Source organism: Mchenga conophoros, linkage group LG17 (assembly GCF_057382185.1).
Source record: "Mchenga conophoros isolate Kocher_MC1m ecotype Shallow Benthic linkage group LG17, M_conophoros_male_GT1.1, whole genome shotgun sequence".
NCBI lineage: Eukaryota > Metazoa > Chordata > Actinopteri > Cichliformes > Cichlidae > Mchenga > Mchenga conophoros.
The window spans coordinates 6,499,361-6,521,838 of record NC_140542.1 but is presented as its reverse complement, the minus strand read 5'-3'; the positions used below and the strand labels follow the sequence as shown (position 1 = coordinate 6,521,838).

The following is a 22,478-nucleotide window of genomic DNA, read 5'->3' as shown; positions in this document are numbered from 1 at the left end:
AGGTGTCACAGTAAACACATTTTTCTCTTGTCATTCCTCGTCTGACGAGTAAAAATCGTTCTACTCTGGTACTCTGACCTTTGTGTTTTCCATTATCTTTCATACTTTCCCCTGTATAGAACCTTCTGTACAGCGACTTTCAGATTGTAACAGGACAACTGGAAACACCTAAACCGACAGATGAAAGCAGTAGAAGGGTTCGCCCAGACAAACCCAGGGAAGCAATTTGCCGTCTGCTAGCTCTTTACATTGGGATTGATTGAAGGTGAGATTTAAAGGACAGTAGCTGACAAAAACAGTGATGAAGCATGCCATTTCACATTACGGACATCACAGTAATATAGCGCTTGTGACACTTGTGATTAATCCACAATGTGAAATGATTTCTCTGAGCCTGCCTCCTGGGACATTGAAGCGGTTAGTGTCAGCCACAGAAGTGCTGCTGAGGATTCGGTGTCTTGTTTAAAGTCACCGAAGCTAAATTGGAGTAATCTGTTTGAAGACGGGCCGCTTTGACTGTTTCCACAAACTGTGGTGCTGAAAAAGCCCAAAGCATATGTTAGGCATCAAAGCGATGAAAGGATATTTTAGAATAATTATGTGCCGTTAATGCTGGGAAATGAGACAGTTTCTTGTTTTTCCTTCCTGTTTCACAAACCCTCTGGAACAGGGGATTCAAACAGAAGGTCCGGGGGCCAAAATCGACCCAGCGGGGACTCCAGTCCGGCCCACTGGGCAGCTCACAAACAATGTGAGAGAAGATCTAAATTTTTTGGGCTTCTAAGTGTAGTTTTCACAAGTTTTTCAGCTTTACTACTGATAAAGACCTCCCCCATGGCCATTTATATTACAGCAAAGTAATTAGTAATAGTTAAATGACAGAAATGTTCCTGTTTTTTCACTAATATAGAAAGTTCTTAATGTACAATAATGAAAAAATTAAGAAAAAGCTTTGTTTTATTATTACAGGACAGTCGTATCGATGAGAAATCAGAACTTTTACTGCAATCTGTTTCTTACAATTTATGCCCAAAAAGTTACAGTGACAGATTTCTTTGATGTACCAGAGCGGCATCTCTTTGTTATGCAGAAAAGTAGATAACCCCTTTAAAAGAAGATATCAATGGTCCAGCCCATTCGAGGTTAAAGTGGGCCGTATGTGGCCCACAGTGTACAATGAGTATGACATACCTGCTATAGAAACTACTGACTGGATCGACTAGTCTGCTGGTTTGATGCTCCTGGTTGTATGAGATGTTAAAATGGGAAGGTATGCCTGTAAGCCTACACCCCGTTCACGGCACACAATAGATAAGCAACAACATTTACTCGTATCTTGGCGAGCACCAGTTTGAGTAGCTTGAAATGAACGTCATGTAGATTGATCTGCGGTGATGGGCGGTGTGCTTCATTTTGTGCCGGAGCTGTTGATCAGCGAACGCAGCTGGAACATACAGAGTGCGGTGCCCACAGGTGTGTAGATGATTATCAGCTGTTTCAGGTGGTGCTTGTCATTTCATTTTCCCTTTAATAGTATTCAGACGGCGCTGCTATCAAATTCTTTATCTAGCTCTTTCTCTCAGGGCACTTTGCTTTAATGCTCCACCAAGTGTACACCCACACATGCACTTACTGATTTGGCCGTGGGCTTGAAGCAAGTGCTGGGTACTGACTGGACTTGCTGGAAATGTCAGCGTTTTAAAGTGTTCAAACATGCACAGGGAACATTACAGCGCTGATTGAAGTGGATGGCATGTTTTGTTGGATGTAAAGAAACTGGTTGACTTTGTTGATCTTTGTAGTAGTAGTAAGAAGAAGAACACAGTGTAGCTGAGTGGGACTGTTAAAATCAGGATTATTTGTGGCTAGCAGCTGAAAAGTTTGGTTTTAGGTGACTTTGCGTCTTTGTTGTGCCGTTTAATTTTAAACTGTAGAGTCGAACTAAAATGTACACTGAAGTATATCGCACAGAAACTCACAACATTGAAATAAAGTGTAACTGATGAGAGAGCCCACTACAGCAGTCCAACAGAACACTGTTAGACTTTCAACATGACATTTCAGAAATGATGTGGAAACCTTTGCAAGTGTATCAGTTTTCTTTGTCACTCCTTTTGCTGCTATTTTTCTTTTCAGACAGTACAATATGGAAAATTTGCTAGAGGTGTTTTTCTTTTGTTGGTGATACGTTTATATTGAGGACGTCACCAGAAAACGCAATAGTGCTTCTTTTTTTGTTTGGATTTTTGTTCTTTTTTTTGGTAGTCTGTAGGCAGTGTATGCTCTAGGACAGAAATTCTTTATGAATGGAATCTGTCCTTACTCACGTCAACCACTGGAAAAACTACAAAAAGATGACGCCTAGTCCAGCTGCTGTGATGTCTCCGACCCATGTTGTTGTAAGAAGGGCAATAACAACTTGATATGGAGGTACTTTGCATCGTTATCTTGAAATACATGTCATCAGTTTTTTTTAAGACCGATGGCATTTTTGTTGTGAAATCAACCATGTTCTTAGGCATGGGTGTCAAACATGAGGCCCGGGGGTCGTTAAGGAGGAATATATATACATACATACATGATTAAAGTAAGATGATAATTAATGTAGCTAACTGTGTAGTAATGTTAGGATGGTTGCCAAGTAACCTACTAACAATTCAGTTTGTGCCCATATTAAGATTTCAAATAAACCATAACCATGTCAGGGAGTTTTAAACAACTTTTTAATAAAATAGTTTATATTTAACTACATGAGATAATTGTCTTGCTTTGACTTTGAGCTTGGAATTGAGAATTATGTATTTCCACTGTACCCACTACTACATTTTTTTGGCATGGTGATATGGTAAAATAGTAAATGGACCGGTACATTTATAGTGTTTTTCTACTTTATTTCAGCACTTAAAGTGCTTTCTTACAATGAGCTTAATTAAGTGTCCTTTTAGAGTGCTTTTAATCCAACATTCACACACTCATCAGAGGCAACTTGGGGCTCAGTACCTTGCCCAAGGATACGTTGAACTGCAGAATAGTAGACAACTCGCTCTATTTCTTGAGTCGCTCTGTATCCCAGTAACTGGACTAACATAAATGAAGATAAGAAGGATTATTTTTAATACTTGGATGCAAATATGCTTGAACTTTGGAACCCTAGGAGATGACAAAATACAGAGTTTTCTCCTTGAAGAGCATCTGCCAGGCATCTAAAGTGAGAAGAGTCGGGCCAGTAGATTCACTTCCAAGCTAAACCATGTTTAGTTTCAGCTGTGATTCTTTCTGCCTCCAATTATCTGTACAGGCTCAATTAGGCGGAGGGCAGGTGACCGTCTCAGCCATTTGACATTTTGTTAGTTTGCCTTGAGAAGACCTTGGCTTTATTTTACAGTATGCTTTAGTTCACTATTCATCTGTGCCATGAAGTGCTTTCCTGTTAGTTTAACAACATTTGAAATAATCTGAGCAGCATTCCTTTATATGCTTAAGAATCCACCCTGCTACCCAGTTCCATTGGAAGTCGTGCATGGACATGTCATTACACTGTGTGTCCACAGACTTTGGATCACAAGCCTTTCCTCTCCTTTTCCATATTCTTCTCTTCACATCATGTGGGAACAATTCATGGTTTAATTTGCTCAAAGGGTCTTGTTCCAGAAGTGGGGAAAAAATCAAAATGAGTCTTTCTGTTCTTGAGGATTACTAGTGATTTCCATATTGAGGTAAACCATCTCTATTCACTAGGGCTGTCCTGAATGCCATGTTTGAGCTCTGATGAAGTAATAATAATAATAATAATGATGATAATCAACAGGGAATAGTCAAAGCTTCCTCGCTAAAAATCTAACAGCAGATGGACTCTGATATGCGCATCCAATTGCCGAGCACACACTGAATAGCCCAAAGGCGGGCAGTTTAATAAGGAATTCTATTTTGTCTTGCATTCTTGATGAAGTGCAAGACAAAAAATATTGAAATTGTGAATCCTCCATTAGACAGAATAATACAAATTTATTCAGCCGTACTGCCAATCCGGTCTGTAGGTTTACCTGTCTGTGTCTCTGTACTGAGCCCAGTGGCTGTTTTGAAACACGTACAGAAGTGCTAATTAGAAAGCTGTTGAAATAGCGTAGTGGGACTCTCAATGAAACAAAGAGCAACATTATTGAACAGCATGATTGGAAGTAGAGATCATTAAAACATGGAATGTAAAAGGAAATGGGGTGAAACAAACTGGAATTTCATAAAATAAAAAAAGGAGCAGCCTGGTGTGCTCAACTGGTAAATTGTACGGCTAAGACGGGAGGCTGGATTGTTTGTGCTCCTAAAAATAGTCTTTAAATGTCTTGTGATGTGCCAGTGCTGTGAGAAACAAACTTTCAGCTCAATTTAAGTACAGAATAGCAGAGGGCCATGCAATAAAATGGCTTTGGAGAAAGATGGTCACTGAGTGGTGTAATTTAGCCATGTCTCAGTGTCACAAAGTGCACCGCAGTGTCTGACCGTACGCTGTCCAGAGCAGTAACTACTAATGAATAACTTTTACATTTCACAGGATGCGGAGGCAAAGAAAAAGTCCCGTGTTTTTGTTACTTGTCATTTTTCTTCATCACATACACAGGGGTATTTCTAGCTTCAAGTTGGTGTTCCTCTTAATATAAGAGCTCTGCTTTTTTGTCAGAAACACGCCATTAATGCCAGACAAAGACCAAAAAGAGTAGAAGAAAAGCAACAATTGTGAGACAGAGCTTTAAGTGAATAGAAACATGCAAGCACTTAAACAAAGGACAAAGAAGTAGAGCTTTGGGAATCATTTGTTGAAATGATGACATATTTAGGTGGCTTTCCTGTTGAATTCCATGTTTATCTTGTTATTTAATTGCTTGTAACCGGTGTTGTAATGATATGCTTGTGTGTTGGCATTGTAATGCAAGAAAAAACAAAAAAAAATCTTTGTTTACCAGCTCGTTTTTGACTATAATTGAGTCCCTTGAAAGCATGATGCAGTCTTCATTTCCTGACAGCTGACGAAATATGCCGATGTGTATTTTTCCACTGCATTTTCTAAAATACAATTTTATTTTTGTCAATTCTAATGAAGCAAACTCTCTTAATATGCTTAAGAAAAGGATATTTTTTAATTTCACAGTACAAACAGAAATAATCAAACAAGTTTAATTTGTTTAATTATTTAATTTCAGGTAGATTTTTTTACCCTTCAGTATACTTTCAGAATAATGCTGCCAATACCCTGAAACCACTTCTGTCTTAAGCCAGACAGCTGAATCACCAAAAGTCCAAAGCAAAATACCTCTTTGTATATAGATTTTTATATCTCTCTTTGGCTCTTTCCCCCCTCTCTGTGATTATAGCTCGCTCTGCACTGATTTTAAGGGTGAGTGAGCTGACCCTCTGTGTGGGCTGCCTTGCATGGCCTTCGCTGATATAAAACATGGCTGTTCTGTGTGCACGAGTGGGCTGTTAGAAGGGTAGAAAGAAAGAAGACTGTACACATTAGAAAGCCTAATCACCTCCGTCGTTGTTTGACTGAACATTGATGCGATAAATGAAAGTGGAAATGTTTTCTATGAAGTGTCTGTCCACCTGACCTCCCACAAATGCCAAAGCTACATTCGCTCTAGTGCGAGTATTGTATTAAAGAGAGCTCCAGTGTTATAATTATGCAAAGGTGATTTCTTTGTTTTCTGTCTTTCAATGGAAGCACAAAAACTAACCAGCATTAAATGACAGGAAAGGAGAGCACGGCGTATAGGCAGCATTAGCAAAATAAAGAGCTGCTGTGTCCTTACAAATGCTTATCAATTCATGAAAGACTGTTGCCACTTTTGTGTTGTTGTTCATGCTCAAGCCCTTCTAAAAACCAGCTTGTATTGTTGACTATGCGTTTGAATAAAACTGGGTAGGAACATAAAAAGTAGAGGGAGAGAATACCTCCACGTTTATGTAGTGCCTCAGTATTGCTGCTCTTGGACAGGTATGATAGTGACTAAATCCACAAGGGTGCTTGTTGCATATCTTTAAAAGAAAAAATCAGTAAACTCTATCAGGAAGGCTAACAGAGTCAGCCGTGGACAGCAGAGGCTGTAACGTATTGTGCTATGATCTTTTTTCTCTTTTACTTACCTTTATTACATCCTAGCACTAAAAAGACAAATAACACATTTTGCTGGAGAGTGGAATCTGCTTTTGTACTTTAGTATTAGTTTGTGCCCCTTGTGTAGTTGGATAGAGTGCTGATCTTTGTATTAGCCCAACACCAGATAGAATCATTTCTTTTTTTAAGAATACACTCCCAAAAATAATAATAATAATAAACTTTATTTATAAAGCACACTTAAAAACCAAGGGTATTCCAAGGCGCTTAACAAGTAACATAGAGAATAAAAGGAAGATAATAGAAATAGGATGAAAGCAACTACTAGGTATTCAAGCAGGTAGCTGTCACTGATACATAGGAAAGCAACAGGTACAGAGCAAAGAAGAAATTAAATGAGCATAAAAGTGCATGATATAAAATCATGAAAGAAATATTAACTAGAAGGAAAGGCAAGATTGAATAAGTGGGTTTTTAGTCATGATTTGAACAGTGCAATGGAATCAGATGCGCGGATGTCGAGAGGAAGGTTATTCCACAGTACCGGGGCAGCCAGAGCAAACGCACGGTCACCCCGGGACTTCAGCTGAGATCTAGGTTGGGTCAGAAGTAGTTGAGTGGCAGATCTAAGTGTTCTAGCAGGAGCATGTGGTTTGAGAAGTTCACTAAGATAACTCGGCGCTGATTTAATAATAGTTTTGAATGTAGGAGTAATATTTTAAATTGAATATGGTACTTTATGGGAAGTCAATGCAAGCTAGCTAGAACAGGAGTAATAGGGCAAAATTTCCTGGTACCAGTAAAGAGGCGGGCTGCTGCATTTTGGATTGTTTGCAGTCTAAGAAGAAGAGAAGAGGGAAGACCGTAGTACAAGGAGTTACAATAATCCAACCTGGAGGTCACAAAAGCGTGAATAAGCTTCTCCAGGTCCTCATGCGGAACATAATGCCCAGCCTTAGAGATAAGGCGCAGTTGGGGGAAGCTAGATATCACTACAGCAGACACTTGCTTATCGAGTTTTGAGCGAGCTATCCAGCAGTACACCCAAGTTACTGACATAGTAACAGGAAGAGCTAGCAAAGGAACCCAGAGCAGCACAGAGTTGGGCATGAGGGATTTTACTGTTAAAAACCACAATCTCAGTCTTCTTATCATTTAAAACAAGAGAATTACTCAGGAACCATTCTTTGACCTCCCGCATGCATTCTTGAAAGTAGTGCAGGGACACAGCAAGGTCATCAGTAAGTTCAAAATAGATCTGTATGTCATCAGTGTAACAGTGGAAGGCGATATTGTATTCTTCAAAGATTGCGCCTAGAGGGAGCAAATACAATGAGAAGAGAATAGGGCCTAAAACTGGTCCTTGAGGCACACCACAACAGACCGGAGCGGAGGAAGAGGAGAAGGTGCCCAAGTTAACTGAGAAGGATCTATCAGCGAGATATGATTTAAACCAGTCGAGGGCAGTGCCTCTAATACCCACAGTGTGCTCAAGTCTTAATAATAAAATGTTATGGTCCACCATATCAAAGGCTGAAGAGAGGTCCAGTAAAACTAGGACCATAGAGCATCCAGTATCAGTGATTACAAGAATATCATTAAGAACTCTAACCAACGCTGTTTCAGTGCTATGCAATGGCTTAACAGCAGATTGAAATTTCTCAGCAATATTGTTTGTGTCCAAGTACGCCTGGAGCTGGGAGAGAACTAGTCTCTCCAGGATCTTGGACAAGAACGAAAGCTTAGATATCGGTCTGTAGTTTGAAAGGTCATAACAGTCAGAGTTTCTTTTTTTAAGAATCGGGTGGACTACAGCATGCTTAAAAGTCAAAGGAACACAGCCTGAGAGCAAGGAAAAGTTCATAAGAAATAGGATACTGGGTCTGATTACATCAAAACAGTCCTTAGTTATGCGAGATGGAAGAATGTCAAGCACAGTATTAGTATTATTCATTTGAACAACACAAAAAACAACAATTACCTGTTTAAAAAAACAAATCAGTGCAAATATGGAAACTTCCCATCAAAGACATTTTTGCAGAGAAGTTTGTTCGATTGAAAAGTGAGTTTCAAGTAATCATGCTGACATTATCAGGGTTTTTTAAAGGGTGTAAGTGCTGTCTGAGCTCTTAGTTATTTTGAAAATTTGCGTTATTTTTAGTTGTTTTGTACCATTATCCCCACAACTTTGTTCAAAGCTTTGCTTTTGCTTTCTTGTGCAGCATCCATTCTTTCAGTTTCACCAGAAAAGCACAACATTAAATGAAAAAAGCTTTACTTCTGCTTATGCAAAGAATAAATCTTCATCTGTGGAGTAAAGGAGATTTTTTTTAATGGGGTTTCAGTTTATTTCAGTTGTTGGTATAACTAAGTTGTGTTAACATTGAGCCCTGTATCAATTATGACATTAGACTATATAATTATATATGACAAAAATTTACCTTTATCTGAGTCAATAGCTGTTACTAGACTAGAGTAGAGAAAGATGATGAGCATCTGTCACATGCTAATAATGCAAAGGTTTCTCTCACAGTTTGTGTATTGGAATGTAATAGCTTACTTTTCCATTTAAGATAGAACCTTTTTTCCCTTGTATATTCACTGCTTAAGTCTTTCATTGTGTTTGCATTTATTCTGATATTTTTCCAAAACAGTTTTTTAAGATCATTGTGGTTTACTGATACTACTTTGATTATTGTATAATCAAGAGTTTTGTAGTTTTTTTTCTCTATTCTTTTTACATTAATGACTTCTACCATTCTGTTTGACCAAATTGTCCCTTACTTTTTTTATAGGAAGTCCATGAAATTCTGAAAGAATATGAACTGAAGTACTGCTTTGTGGACCGCAACAAAGGAACAGGTAAAACTCAACTCTAACCTGACATACACACAAAGTCACACTTGTGTACTTGTGCTATTGAAGATCCTAACCACCTTAGGCTACGTTCACACTGCAGGCGAAAGCGCATCAAATCCGATTTTTTTACCCTGTGCGACCCATATCCGATCATGGTATGACAGTGTGAACGGCACAAATCCGATATTTTCAAATCCGATCTGGGTCACTTTCGTATGTGGTACTGAATCCGATACATATCCGATGTTTTAGAAAGCGACTGCTGTTTGAACGGTCATGTCGCATTAAATCCGTCCTTTACGTCACTGACACAAGACAGATGCCAATTATCAGCGCCCGATAAGACATCGCGAACGCTTCCTGGCCATCCAGTGTAGATATCAGTGAAACTGTTGGGAAGACAACGTTGGAGAAACGTAAACATTTTATTTGTACTGTATAATCTGCAGATTCTGACAGAAATCTGCAACTATCCTTTGAAGCACCGCTCCTCTCTAAAACAATAAGCAATAAGAGTAATTATTAGTTTATCTACATTATTATGTAAATAACAAAATAACTTAAAGCAAAAATTGGGAAACGTGAAGTCCGAAGTCTTTATATTAAGGGCCATCAGTCAAACAATACTGTTTGCTCTGGGTTCAAACAGAGCGCCTTGTGTGTGACGTCTTCTTTTGCGCATGCGGGCCGCTTTGAGCGTTCACACTAGAGCGCGTTTGCTGTCGCATTTTATTTTTAGTGTGAACACGCAGACAAAAAAAATCAAATTTGATCAAAAAATCGGAATTGAGCATCAAGACCTGCAGTGTGAACGTAGCCTTAGTTATCCCCTAATAATAACCACCCCAACTCAATGCTTAACTCTAACCTGTCCCTTAACTGCTATTTCAGGATGTAATGGGTGATGAAATTGTCCTGTGGCTGAAATTGTAAATGTTCATGTAAATGTACATGTACCCTAAACACACAGCTATCCCATATCTGTCACGGGTAATTTGTATTTATAGTTACACAACAGATGTGAGTACACCCCAGTGCATTATCACCAAAATATCAAATTTTGAAACTTGTATCACCTGTCACAGTGTAACTTTAACGCTTGCAAGTTCATTTCCAGAGTGTGTATTCTTGTGTAAAATGAAAAATTTATAGTTTAGATATACTTTTAAAAAATGACATGATCTCATTTCATCTGTCAATAAGATTTGAATATATAATTTGTTTCAACATCTCACGTCCTTTATTCTGTTGACTGAGTCAGTATTTTTTTTTCTGGAGAGATCTCGCTACTTTTCAGAGATCTTGGATGTGTGTTGCTCTTGGTTTCACATAAAAATACCTCAAAGGTGTTTGATTGGATTCAAGCCAGGCGAGATATTTTTCCAGGTCAGAGTTCTTACCTTCAGTCTTCTCTGACTGTGTCAGTGTGTTTTGAATCGTTATCTTGCTGGAACATTCTTCTTCTGCCAGAATTGTGGAGACTGGAAACCATCTTGTCAGATAGTATTTTGGTATATCCACAGACATTCACGCCGCCATCTATAAATGTCATCTACCCAACACCTTTTGCACTCAAGCAGCCCATGTCATTGCAAACCTACCGCTGTGCCTCACTATTGTGACTGTTTTTCACTATTGTAGTCCTGACCAAATTTATGCCAAAAATCCTGGACAAGTGTATCTTGGTCTCAGTGTGCTCCCAGTGTATTCTCAGTACCCATCAGGCTTCTTTTTATTTCTTAGAAAACATTAATCCTTTGGCTTTGTGCCAGAGAACCTGGGTTTCTTTCTTGAATGCCATCCCTAGTGTCTGGCTTTATTCACGGTCCATGGAACTGTCACAAAAAGTTCACTGATATCCGCTGATAACCTACATGTGAAGTCTACAGCGCTCGCCATCTGTATTCCACAACTAGATTGTACATTACAGTATTTATAGCATCATGATAGGACGACGTCAATGCAGCAGCCCTGTTTAGTTGTACTTTGAGTTATTCCCTGACTATTGATTGTTAAACAATCATTTGTCTGGAAAGCCTTTTCCATATGAGCCGTGGAGTTTGCACATTCTCCTTGTGCCTTGCATGGATTCTCCCCAGTTAGTTTCTGCTTCTTCCTACACTTCAAACAAATGCTTGTTAGATTGATCTGTGATTATAAACTGGCCATAGGTGTGAATGGGAGCATCAGTGATTGTGTCTCTCTGTGTTAGCCCTGTGATAGCTCTGGCAACCTGTCCAGGGTGTACCCCAGTGAGAGCTGTGATAGGCACCAACCCTCCCTGCAGTCAAGAACATTCATGGATATCTGATTTCAGCAACTGAACTAACTAGTTCTGTTTCACAGGTTTACGTGTGTGTGTGGGTGTAGGGGTGTGTGCGTGTGTTAAACTTGAAAACAAGCTTGGGGATTGTCCATAGATTAGTTGCTATTACTATCATTCAGTTAATGATTTGGGGTTTTTATGTTCAAAACTGTTATTTTACCAAGTATTAACTGATTAAACCTCAACCACTACATGTCTAACTTAACCAAAGTATTATATATTTCTTGCATATGTTAGCAGTTTCTATCACAATTCAAATTTCTCCTGCTGTTTTAAAGCTGAGCTTCTTGTAATGACAATTTTCCACATTAAGTCCTCATAAGTCAGGAAATATGAGAGGACCTTCAAATACACACACACACACACACACACACACACACAGACGACCCTCTGCCCTTAGAGTGTGTCCCTTTCCAGGGAAATCTTCCATAGTGGCTATATTTAGTCGCAGCAGTCAGCCAAGCACCTGAAACAAAACACTTTTGGAAAGTCGAGCGGAGCTGTAAACAGCTGAGATATCAAAGCACCAGCCTGTCCAAAAGGTTAATGGTGTTTCAGAGCAAATGAGAGCCTGACGAAACACAGGCTCTCATCGGACCAGCGGCCACTGCACTGTACTAATTAGGCCGCTGCGGTAGTGTTAGGCACTGATGAGGTGGGAGGAGCGGAATAAGAATTAAGCATCAGAGGCTGTTTTAGGTAAAGTTTAAGTTTTCTTAAAAAAACACAGTGATGTTACCAGTGGCAACCATGTCCCCCCCCCCCCCCCCCCCCCCCATTTTCTTTCTTTCTCTCTCTGCCGTTCCTTCTGTCACACTGCCGCCTGCCATTCTCATGGTCTGTGTTTTCCATTAACCCAACACTTTCACCCTTCCTCCTTTTTCTCTTCTCCGTCGCTTTCTCCTTCACTGAAGCACCACTCAGTTTTATTTCAAGAGCTTACTGCAGTAATTTCACAACATAATGTGGGAACTTTTCGTTGTATCAATATTGCATTAGCTGATTGAATTAAGAAGGAGAATATTTTCAGGAGCATTAAGACACAGCCTCACAGAGCTCTGCTGAGGGCCCCAGGTGAAAGTAAGGTTGCAAGCTTTGTTTTTTCCTCAACATCTTTTCCCAGGTAATATTGTCATCAATTTTTATTAAGCACTCAACAGTGCTACATTGCAGAAAAGGTGTGGCAGGTGAGGAGGTTGCTCCAAGGAAGGAGCAAGGAGTTTTCCTCAAGACATTATTTTTCCTGCGTTAGCTTTGTTTTAGCTTGAAGCTGGTCAAAAAAGTGTGGTTTGCTTTTTTTAATTTGTCAGAGAAGCGGGATTTCTGTAGTGACTGAGTGAATGTGTGGTGAAATTCACATTGTGATACATTTAGATATTAGTATGTGAGAACAAAGGCTCGCTGTATTTCCATTGCTGTTTCTAATGTTTTTCAAATTTGAGCCTTTTCTCCCTAAACTTTAAAGAAAAAAATGGCACATATGAAGCACCTAATAGTATATCACATGTCATTTTTAGCTCATTGGCCAAAGGAGTCTGAGCTACTATGTCACTGATGTTCTTGTACATCATATTTGGATAGGTCAGTTTGTGATGTGGGTCAGAGCAGCAGTCTCCTTGAAAGTTCAATCTTTGCATTTCTGACACTGCCTGAATTTTTCCAGCCGGTTCTTTTCTATGTACCAGGGATCTTTAGTGCACGTCCCACTGTGGGGTTGTCTGTTCAGTGAAACACAAAAACGGTAGCGTAAGTTTGTTAGTGGAAGAAGGTTTGTAGTGTGACCTATCGGTTGTATATTAATATTCCCATTCATGAGCGGTTTCATTTGTATTTCTGTTTAAATGTGCTCTATCTTTCGTGTAGGTTTTATCTTCTAAGCTATTCTGTGTTGTCATATTTATGTCATTGAGCATTTATGCTTTGTTTTTTGAAGAGGCACCCGGACTCGTTAACTACGAAGCCGTGCTGTTGTAATAGATGCCGTATGCAGTTTAGCATTTTCTTGCTGAAATATGCATCGTGCATGTACTGTTTAGCACCTATGGTCCCTTTCCACATGTGCAAGCTGGCGCTCCCTTAGGAACGTATCCACTTACTGACCATCAGAGATGCAGGCTTTTGAACTGAGCGCTGATAACAGGCTGGACGGTCTCTCTCCTCTTTAGTTCAGATGATGGGTTATTAATGTTTTCCATTTGGATTCATATGTCCACAGAACAGTTTTCCACTTTAAATGAGGTTTGGCCCATTTTGGTGACGTTTCTGAATCATGTTCACATATGGCTTGTTCTGTGAATAATCTGCTTTAACCTGCATGACAGAAGCATGTCTGTTTTTAATTCAGCGTACACAAAGATTTCTCTTTTTGCAGAACATTATTTGGACATTTTTCCATGATTTGTAGATGCTAATTTAAGATGAAGCCCAGCCAGTCTACCTCTCTAAGATGCTCTTTACATGTTACTGAAGTGTTGTCACTTTACCTAATTAGTTGCAAAATGTTCTTCCAGCTGTTTCCTTTTAGTACTATTTACTTTTCCAACCTTTTGTTGCCCCTGTTCAAATCTTTTTGACACGTGCCGTATACTGCCGTGATATTAAAAATGAGTTGTGAAATAGTCAGATGTCTTAATTTAAACATTTGATATGCTTTGTGTTTTCTGTTGTGAATAGAATATAAGTCAACGAGGTCTGCAAATCGTTGCATTCTGTTTTTATTTACATTTTTGCACAATGTCCCAAGATTTTATGGAACTGGGGATGTTCTCAGATTATAACTTGGACATTAGGCCTAACCACTGTTAGTCATGAAACCAATGAATCTCTTGTAAATGTTTTCTTTTTCATTCCCTGAGTCCTGCTGAGCCTGGCTGTTGGTGTGTCTTTGTGTTTCGTGTTGTAGTAGACAAGCCTCCACAGCTTAAACCTTGTTATTCTGCCCATTAACTCTGTAATCTTATTGAAATAAGTACAAATGGGGTTGTTGTAGGTGGACTGCAGCCTCAGCAGACAGGCTAGAAAATGCTTCCTGAGCTCGTGTTAGTGTGTCCGTGCGTGTTCAGTTAGAGGTGTGGAGGATTGATTTCAAGCCACTGTAGCATTTACCCAGTGTGTGAGTGTGTGTGTGTCTGAGTGTGTGTGCTGAAGGACTGAATATTTTGCTGTGATCCATGTAACTCCCTGGCTTGTCGCCTTGTCACTTAAGCTGAACGCACACGTCCATTTAGCTCCTGTAGTTTTGTGCTGGTGTGCGCATGCTTTTGCGGTGACGCACTGTTTACATGTCTGCATATGTTTAGTGTGTGTCATAACAAATGGACTGCTGTGTTTTATAGTGAGAGTAATGTTGGTCTTGCGTGTATCTGTTTTTGTGTTTTGGTTGCTCAGACTTGCCAGCCATTTGGATCAGTTTTCATGGCAGCTGGATAACATCACACCAACCGAGTGTTTACAGTCTGACTCACCCTCTCCTTCCTCTCTCTCTCTCTTTTGCTCCCTTCCCTGTGTCTCTCTTTCACCTACACTCTCTTCAATCTCACAGCTTAGAAAGAATAACAAGATTTTGCTCCTCTTTTCTTTCTTTTTTTCTGTGCTGCAGTGGTTGATGATGTCAAGGTGAAAGGGAGGAAATGTCACAAAGTTAAGGTTCAAGTTCCGAATCCTCCGCACTCTTAGTGACACGTGGTAGTGTATACATTAGTTTCATCAGCTTTCAGTTGAGAGAGGATCGTAAACTCATCAGCAGTTTGGATCTGTAGAAACCAACAATGTAACTGCAGCTGAAAGTATAACAAAGATACTCACTGTTGTTGATTTTTACTTTCATGCCTCTCATAAAGCCTCTGCATGTGTGCGCGTGTCTATTTACTGTCTCTTTATGGGAATGAAACTTGTAGAGCTCAAGTGCAGCCCTCATTTTCCGACAGCCCGAATCCTCCTATCGTTGGTGAAACAATATATTTTGATGTTGAGGGTTTTACATGCCAACAACTTATTATGTACTTGGTATAAGTTGTTAATAGCATTTTAATCAATGGCAAAGGTTAAAATATCATTAGTACAGTCTAAATATCTAGAGAGCATATCAATATGCTTTCAGATGTGTGGCTACATGTTGGTGACCTTTTCCTAGATTCTGGCTCCACTGACAGGTGAGTCATGACTGGTAATCGGCGTGGACTGGTGACCAGTCCAGGGCCTACCCTGCCTCTGGCCTTTTGACACGTGACTCCAGCCATGCTACAATCCTGATTTGAGAAGCTGAGTAAGGAACTGGATAGATGGATCTTATATTCAGTTGTATTTTCATGTTAAAAATGTAAATGTGTTATGTGATTGCCAATATAAAATAGGGTTCTTGGAACTGGATTTTACAAGCTGATAACCACTTTGCATGAGGAGACACGTAAGTGGTAATAGACTCAGTATTATCTATGTTGTAGACTTTGCGGAAATTAGTCAGTGACCTGTGTTCACTCTCTATTTAAGATAGAAAACCATTAAAATAATGAAAAAAACACAAAATTGAAAAAACAAATTACATCTCATGAGAGTCCACTGTACACATGAAGGGCTCCTGTGGGTGAATCATTGTGGCAGCTTCCTTGCTAGTTCAGTATTTTATTATTTCGGCTTGCCAAAAAAAACAACAAAAAACTATACATCTATATATTTGAAAGGGTACTCAGAAGGGCACCAGAACCTCTCGCCATAAGAACAGTTTCTTCCCCTCTGCTGTTGGACACATGAACAATAACCATATGACTGTACCCGCCACTAACACATGACCCTACGCTGTGTTCACTGCATCATTCTATGTTTGGCACTGATCACCACCTGCACTCATGTATATATCTTTCAACGTAGCACTCTTAATTCTTATTCTCATGTATATATCTCATGTATATCTCATGCACATATCTTTCCACGTAGCACTTTTAATTCTTATCCCTACTTTTATTTTTTTCCATGTCTATTTAAGTGCTATTTATGACAGCATGTTTGCACTGAAGCACCGCAGCAATTTCCTAATGTTGTAAACCTGCTCAACATTTGGCAATGAAACCCATTCTGATTCTGATTCTGATTCTGAATGACATTTACAGTAGTTAAAAGAATATAGACAGAAATAATGTGCTTACTTTCCAACTGAAATTACTGAAATAATGATTTTAAAATAAATATTTTTGATGAGTGTAGTGCTGTACTTTGGAGACGGACTGAAGGTGAGGGGGTGATGGACCTCACCCCAACGGGTTGCAGCAGATGGCCCCGCCCCTCCCTGAGCCTGGTTCTGCTGGAGGTTTCTTCCTGTTAAAAGGGAGATTTTCCTTCCCACTGTCGCCAAAGTGCTTGCTCATAGGGGGCCACATGATTGTTGGGTTGTTCTCTGTATGTATTATTGTAGGGTGTACCTTACAATGTAAAGCGCCTTGAGGCGACAGTTGTTGAGATTTGGCGATATATAAATAAAACTGAATTGAATTGAAGGTGCACGCTATAATCAGTCTTGGCTCCTGCTGGTCCTGAGTCAAGACCAGCCAGGCTAAGTAATCTGTTCATCTATCTTGAGGGACGAGGAGGGTGGTCCTTGTGTGATGCTTTTTATCAAGTTTGAACTGGACCTCCTGAAGAATTTACTTTGATCAAAGAGATTTGTTTGAATATTTTAACAGAGAAAATATTGAGCCCTAATGCAAATTTCATTACACTTTAATACTGAACACAGCAGTGATCACTCAAATTAGCCTAAAATAGGAAACGGGTTTTATATTGGTTTCATGAATGTTTCTGCTGTTGATATCATTACCCTTGGCTCTTTAATAAACACGCTGTCGTTTCCTTTGTTAACCTCGTTTTTTCTTTCGTAAAGGTCTGCGTCACCACATAAATGAATCTTAATTAAACAATGTCTTACCCAGTGTGGGAAAACATTTCTGCTCTCTTTCACAATGGTCCTCTCAAATACACAAAGTTACTATGTTATTAAATGACAAAACCTCATTTACGCAAAACAATGAGCAAAAACAACAAGCAAAAGCAAAACAGTCGCTATCCAGGAACTGGGAAGCAGAGATGACTCACTCACCAAGGTTACAGCCACATTCAGACCTCTCTACAAAGAACATGTTGCATAGACGTTTGTCCTCCAGGTCATCCCTGGTCCGTAGTCATTTCTATCTCCAGACATCAATTTTGGTATTTAAAAGACCTATAAGGCTCAGACACAGCTGTCAAGAAAGTAAAGAAAAAAACCATGTATGTCCCCGGGAGAACAGAAAATGGCTGTGTAGGAATTTCAATAATTGGTGTGAAATACAGACTTATTCCCCGAGGTGAGTGTATCAAATATGCAGGCTCAAATACACTATCAAGTGTGCACAGGACTCAAATAATTTTCACTACCAGGATGGTCTCTGGGGAGTGTGAGAGCCTGTTGATTTTATATGTGTGTGCTTTGTTTGTTCTAGAGAGCCAATCCTTGCGTCATTTTAGAAGATGCAGAGATTCGGTTTTTATTTCATTTTCACTTTAGATATAGTATGTGTGCCCGAAGTGACCCAATTAATGTACAACACTGTGCAAACATTTTAGGCACTAAAAGAAAGTTTTAAAAAAGGAAAACCACACACAGCTCTATCCCAACACACATTAAGTGTATTTGTTTTAGCTGGTAGATTTCAAGCCTAGAGAGCTGGAGACACGATGGCCGGCTTGTCATTCCTATGATATACTTCAATGAAAATGGAAATCCGCCTTGTGGGCACATGGGCAGTTAGTTGATTTTAATGTAAAGTCTCTGCTGGTGTGTGTGTGTGTGTGTGTGTGTGTGTGTGTGTGTGTGTGTGTGTGTGTGTGTGTGTGTGTGTGTGTGCGTGCGTGCGTGCGTGCGTGCGTGCGTGCGTGCGTGTGCGCAGTTGGCAGGCGTGCAAGCTTTCGCACTCACTGTTTGTTGAAGAAATTTACATCACTGCTACCCACGTGGCCCACAGACTTGCCATCGTTTCTATTATGTAACAAAACACACAGGTGCTAGACTACCTGTCATAAAAACAAGAAAATACAAATATTTTACAAGTCTGTTTAAAAAAAACATTTCAAACTATTTGTTTTTATATCCAAATTTGAGTCATAAATATATTAAGAATATTAATAACATTTAACCACTAAAACTATTTTTTTCTGTTTATCAGTGCAGGTAAATAACTGCAACTTTTTTCTTTCTTGTTAAAATAGTACATTTGAAAGTTCATGGATAGCAGTAATTATATTTCCATTAAAAACATTGTTGATTTGATTTTTTTAAATGACTAATATTATTAATCTAGGTAAGTTGTAGGTGGACCCTTACATTGGGTGGCGGTCGAGCGAATTTCTTAAGCATTGGATAGGACATACGCACCTTTAACGGGCGTGCACTGTAGATTACATAAAGATAGATCCACAAAGAGTTAATCTATTTTTAGATCTCCTAAATAGACATATTTCCCAGCCTTTGTTTCAGTTTCATTTCTTATGGTATAACAACAGAGATTGTTTTTACAAACCAGTGGTCCTCAGCTTTATGATTCTCTGAGGTGTTTTTGTTACTGCTTGTGTGTTAGCCTCTGTTAGCTCCTCCCCTGACCTCTGTTGTAATTGAAAAGTGCTGCTTGGAACAACTTTGGCATGCATCTGTACCTCATGACCATATCAGTTCACTGAGCCAGCCTCCACTGTTGGACTTATTAGGCCATACTGATGAGAGTGTTTATGTCAGCGTGTCCTGCAGTACACAAATCTGTGTTAACGTGTGTGTGTGTGTGTGTGTGTGTGTGTGTGTGTGTGTGTGTGTGTGTGTGTGTGTGTGTGTATCTCGGTGTCTCCATTTGTGGTTTTGTTGTTGCTTCAGCTCCTTGGCTAATGATTCCCCCCTTAAACACCCACCTGTAACATCGTTACTTACTCCCTGCCCTTCCTCTCGTGCTCTCCTTATTTTCCTACTTATTACAGTGGAGATATTCCATTAAAAAAGTCTCTAATCCTCTCACATCCTTTGATCTTTGTTGCTTTCCCACATCTCGCTGCCTTCAGCCTCTCCATCTGTCCCTCTTTCTCTTATTTTCTTTCCTTACAGCCTCTCCTCACCATTAGCAAATTGGAGGCACTTTACCGGCAGCTTGTTAGCTGGCCCATGGTCTGCATTTTAAAAGTTAAGCCTCCATTATTATCAGCCTCGATGCCTACATTACTATCTGGTGGGATCGCCAGCGCTTGATAAAATCTCATCAAAGCAGATTATGAGCTGGCTGCAAATTTGGCACATTCGAACTGCAGCTCATTTGGTGTTTAATTTAAATGGTGGGCTTCGCGTCCCGAATGCCACGGCTCACCTGTTGCCAGAGGCTTTCTCGATAAATGATGATGTGTTTATCGCTAAATTGGCCTGTCCACTGTCCCTGCTTAATTTGAATGCATTGCTCCGTTGCTCGAACAAAACAGTGTGAGCAAATTCCACGCAGATTTGTGGCCCGATGACCTTTAATTGTCATCTTTTTGAGTCAGTCTTTGATTAACTGCATCTACACGTGCATTTCTAAGGCCTGAAGAAATGATTTGTGTCATTGCTGTTAATACACTGTTTATTATTTATATTGACAATTAATTTGAGATCACACAGACTGGATGGGAAAAAAAGCTTCTCAATATTGTCCCTCGAGAGAGGGACAATTATTATGGTTCCAGATATAATTACAATTTCAGGTCAGGAAGACTTTTGGCCATACTTTAATTTCTTTTCACTAAATATGGAAAACGCTTTGAGGCTTGTCTTAGTTTGGTTTCAGGTCTCTGCTGCTAAAACTTAACTCAGCTCTGATGTGAAACTTCAGCCAGAGAGTGAAAATGGCAGGAAAAAAAAAAAAAAAGAAAAAGAAAATGGCAGAGAGGCAGGTCTGTACACATTTACATACGCACCATTGACAAATGGGGCGAGGCTTTAAACAGCCTGTTAGAAATCTGAAGGCATCAATCCATCCATCCAACACCGTCGCATTCACGTGATGCCGCCGATCCTGAGGTATGTGTACTGATGCGGCAGCGCTGCGGAACCAGGGCTGTTGGAAAACAATAGTGAGGGTTATCCAGGGAATCCCTGTCTTTCAGTGGAGGCTTTTGTCCTCGTTGTTGCACTGATAAAGACAGCACATGCTGGCAAAAAGCTCATTGGCCTATTGCTGCTCTGACAGTATGCATGTGTGACAGCATGGACGAAATACCAAAATGCATAGGCCAAGGGATGTACTCAGCAACTTGTCCTGCAGCAGTCGTTGCTCTTTTTTCGATGTCGCTGCCATTAAAACGCTCAGCAAGCTTTTCCTTGTCCTTTTTTTTTGTCAGTGTTTACATCCATAATCTGTTCTCTTCCCTTTTATTTGTCTCCATTCCTCCAAGAGATTAATATCTCTGACTTGTGTTGCTGGTGGTTTGTGTGGTTTGGTAATGGTGTTGCTGAATGGAAAGTTGATTAGCTTGGCTGTTAGTTGCTTCAGATGTCTAGAAGGGTGTGTTTAGTTTGGAAGCAGGAACATTGAGCTTAACGATAACTGCCTCAGGCTTAGGCTCAGTAAATGCAGCAGCAGTTTCAAAGATATTTAGATTTTTTTCTTTTTATTTAAAGTGTTGGAAGTTTCTGGAAGAATTTTAAGAATGGTATCGATGCCATTTTTGATAACATGAGTTTTACCCCATCCTTCAACAACATAAGTGTATCTTGAAACGGTTAACTTTTTAATTTTCAACAAATTTTCTCAATGATAAGCAATGTTCCCTCTAATTTTTCATGTGTCTGAGCGAACACACAAACTCCCTGAGTGGACACTTGGACCACTGTGAGCAACAGCAGACGTGTGCACTGTGGTCACGCCAGCATCGAATCCATCCAAGTTACATGGTTTATTAAAATAATCAAATTACAGCATTTACATTTATGTTAGACTACTTTTAATTAACTGCTTTAGCCCACTTACAATGAAAATTACAAAAAAAATCTTGTTCATGACCTGTGTAGAATGTTAATATTATTGGAAGTAAAAATAACTTGAACTCCAATTTTGAAAACACAGCTTTCTTTCTTTCTTTTTCTCTTTTTTTTATAAAGCTCTGACTTGTATTATAAGTCTGTGGTCTGGGAGAGAGTCCTGTAACTCTCTGTCTGCAAAATACAGTATATAATGACTAATGTTGGGCAATTAATTATATAGTTACTTCTTCAAAAACGTAACTGAGTTTTGCAAACAACAAAGTTTTTTGCAGCTGTTTACCTAAAAATGCAGCCAAGGCGTTTTTTTAAATAAACATTTCAAACTATTTACAGAACAATCAGCTGTTCTGCATCAAATCTGATGCCACACAAATTATTTGTGCCAAAAAATAATTTCTGTCCACTATGAGATGAAGGAGAACAACAGCCTGATACCTGCAGGCCTGACAACAGCAGATGTATCACTGCTGTAACACCTGCAACATTCAGCAGTCGCCTTGTTCTGACACACACAACAAAACTATTGACTACACTACACACTAACTACACAGGATTTGCGCTAAACGTCGCAAATCTCTCACATCTCAAAACACCGCCGTCACTCCTAAAACTTCCCCCTTCCTAAACAACTGTTGCCATATCATTTTTTGATTGGTCGACATGATACATTTTTCCACCAATAGGAAAGGGTGGGGTTTTTTGGCGTTGTTTTTGCTCACAGGCTTTCGAGCGTTTTCCTTATAAAACGCAGTTTTTACCGTTTCTTCCCGCAGTAAATATAAACAACGATAGTATTCAGGAGGAAAACCAAACATTGCAGATATTTTTATCATAACTCTGGTTTTACGTGGCCCATCAACACAATTTAAAAACTGGTATAAAGTCCACACTTTTTCCATCAATTGTTCCGTCTGTCCTGCTCACATCTCCAATGGTTGTCCACGTTGTCATTAACGTGGCTTCACTCCACATCAGCCACGCCGCTTTGCTAGCTAAAACAGCGGTGTCTGCACATAAGGATGCTGTCATAGCCTGACAACCACGTTGATCAGCTGCGTATATACCAGTGTGAATCGCATCATTGGCTGGACTATGGGATAAGGTGGCATCGTTGTAATCCCATACGGGAGCAGCCAGTCACTTACTGACTAACACTGCAAAAC

The 22,478-nt window shown here is 39.6% G+C and overlaps 1 protein-coding gene across 1 annotated transcript in view; it reads left to right on the top strand.

Annotated features, from left to right (window-relative positions):
• The window catches only part of raver2 (ribonucleoprotein, PTB-binding 2), a 91,275-nt gene that overhangs the window by 12,798 nt on the left and 55,999 nt on the right, over window positions 1-22,478 (top strand). The window contains exon 2 of the mRNA XM_085252213.1: window positions 8,905-8,971. Within this exon, the coding sequence (XP_085108339.1) occupies window positions 8,905-8,971 (67 nt within the window). The remainder of the gene's footprint in view (window positions 1-8,904; window positions 8,972-22,478) is intronic.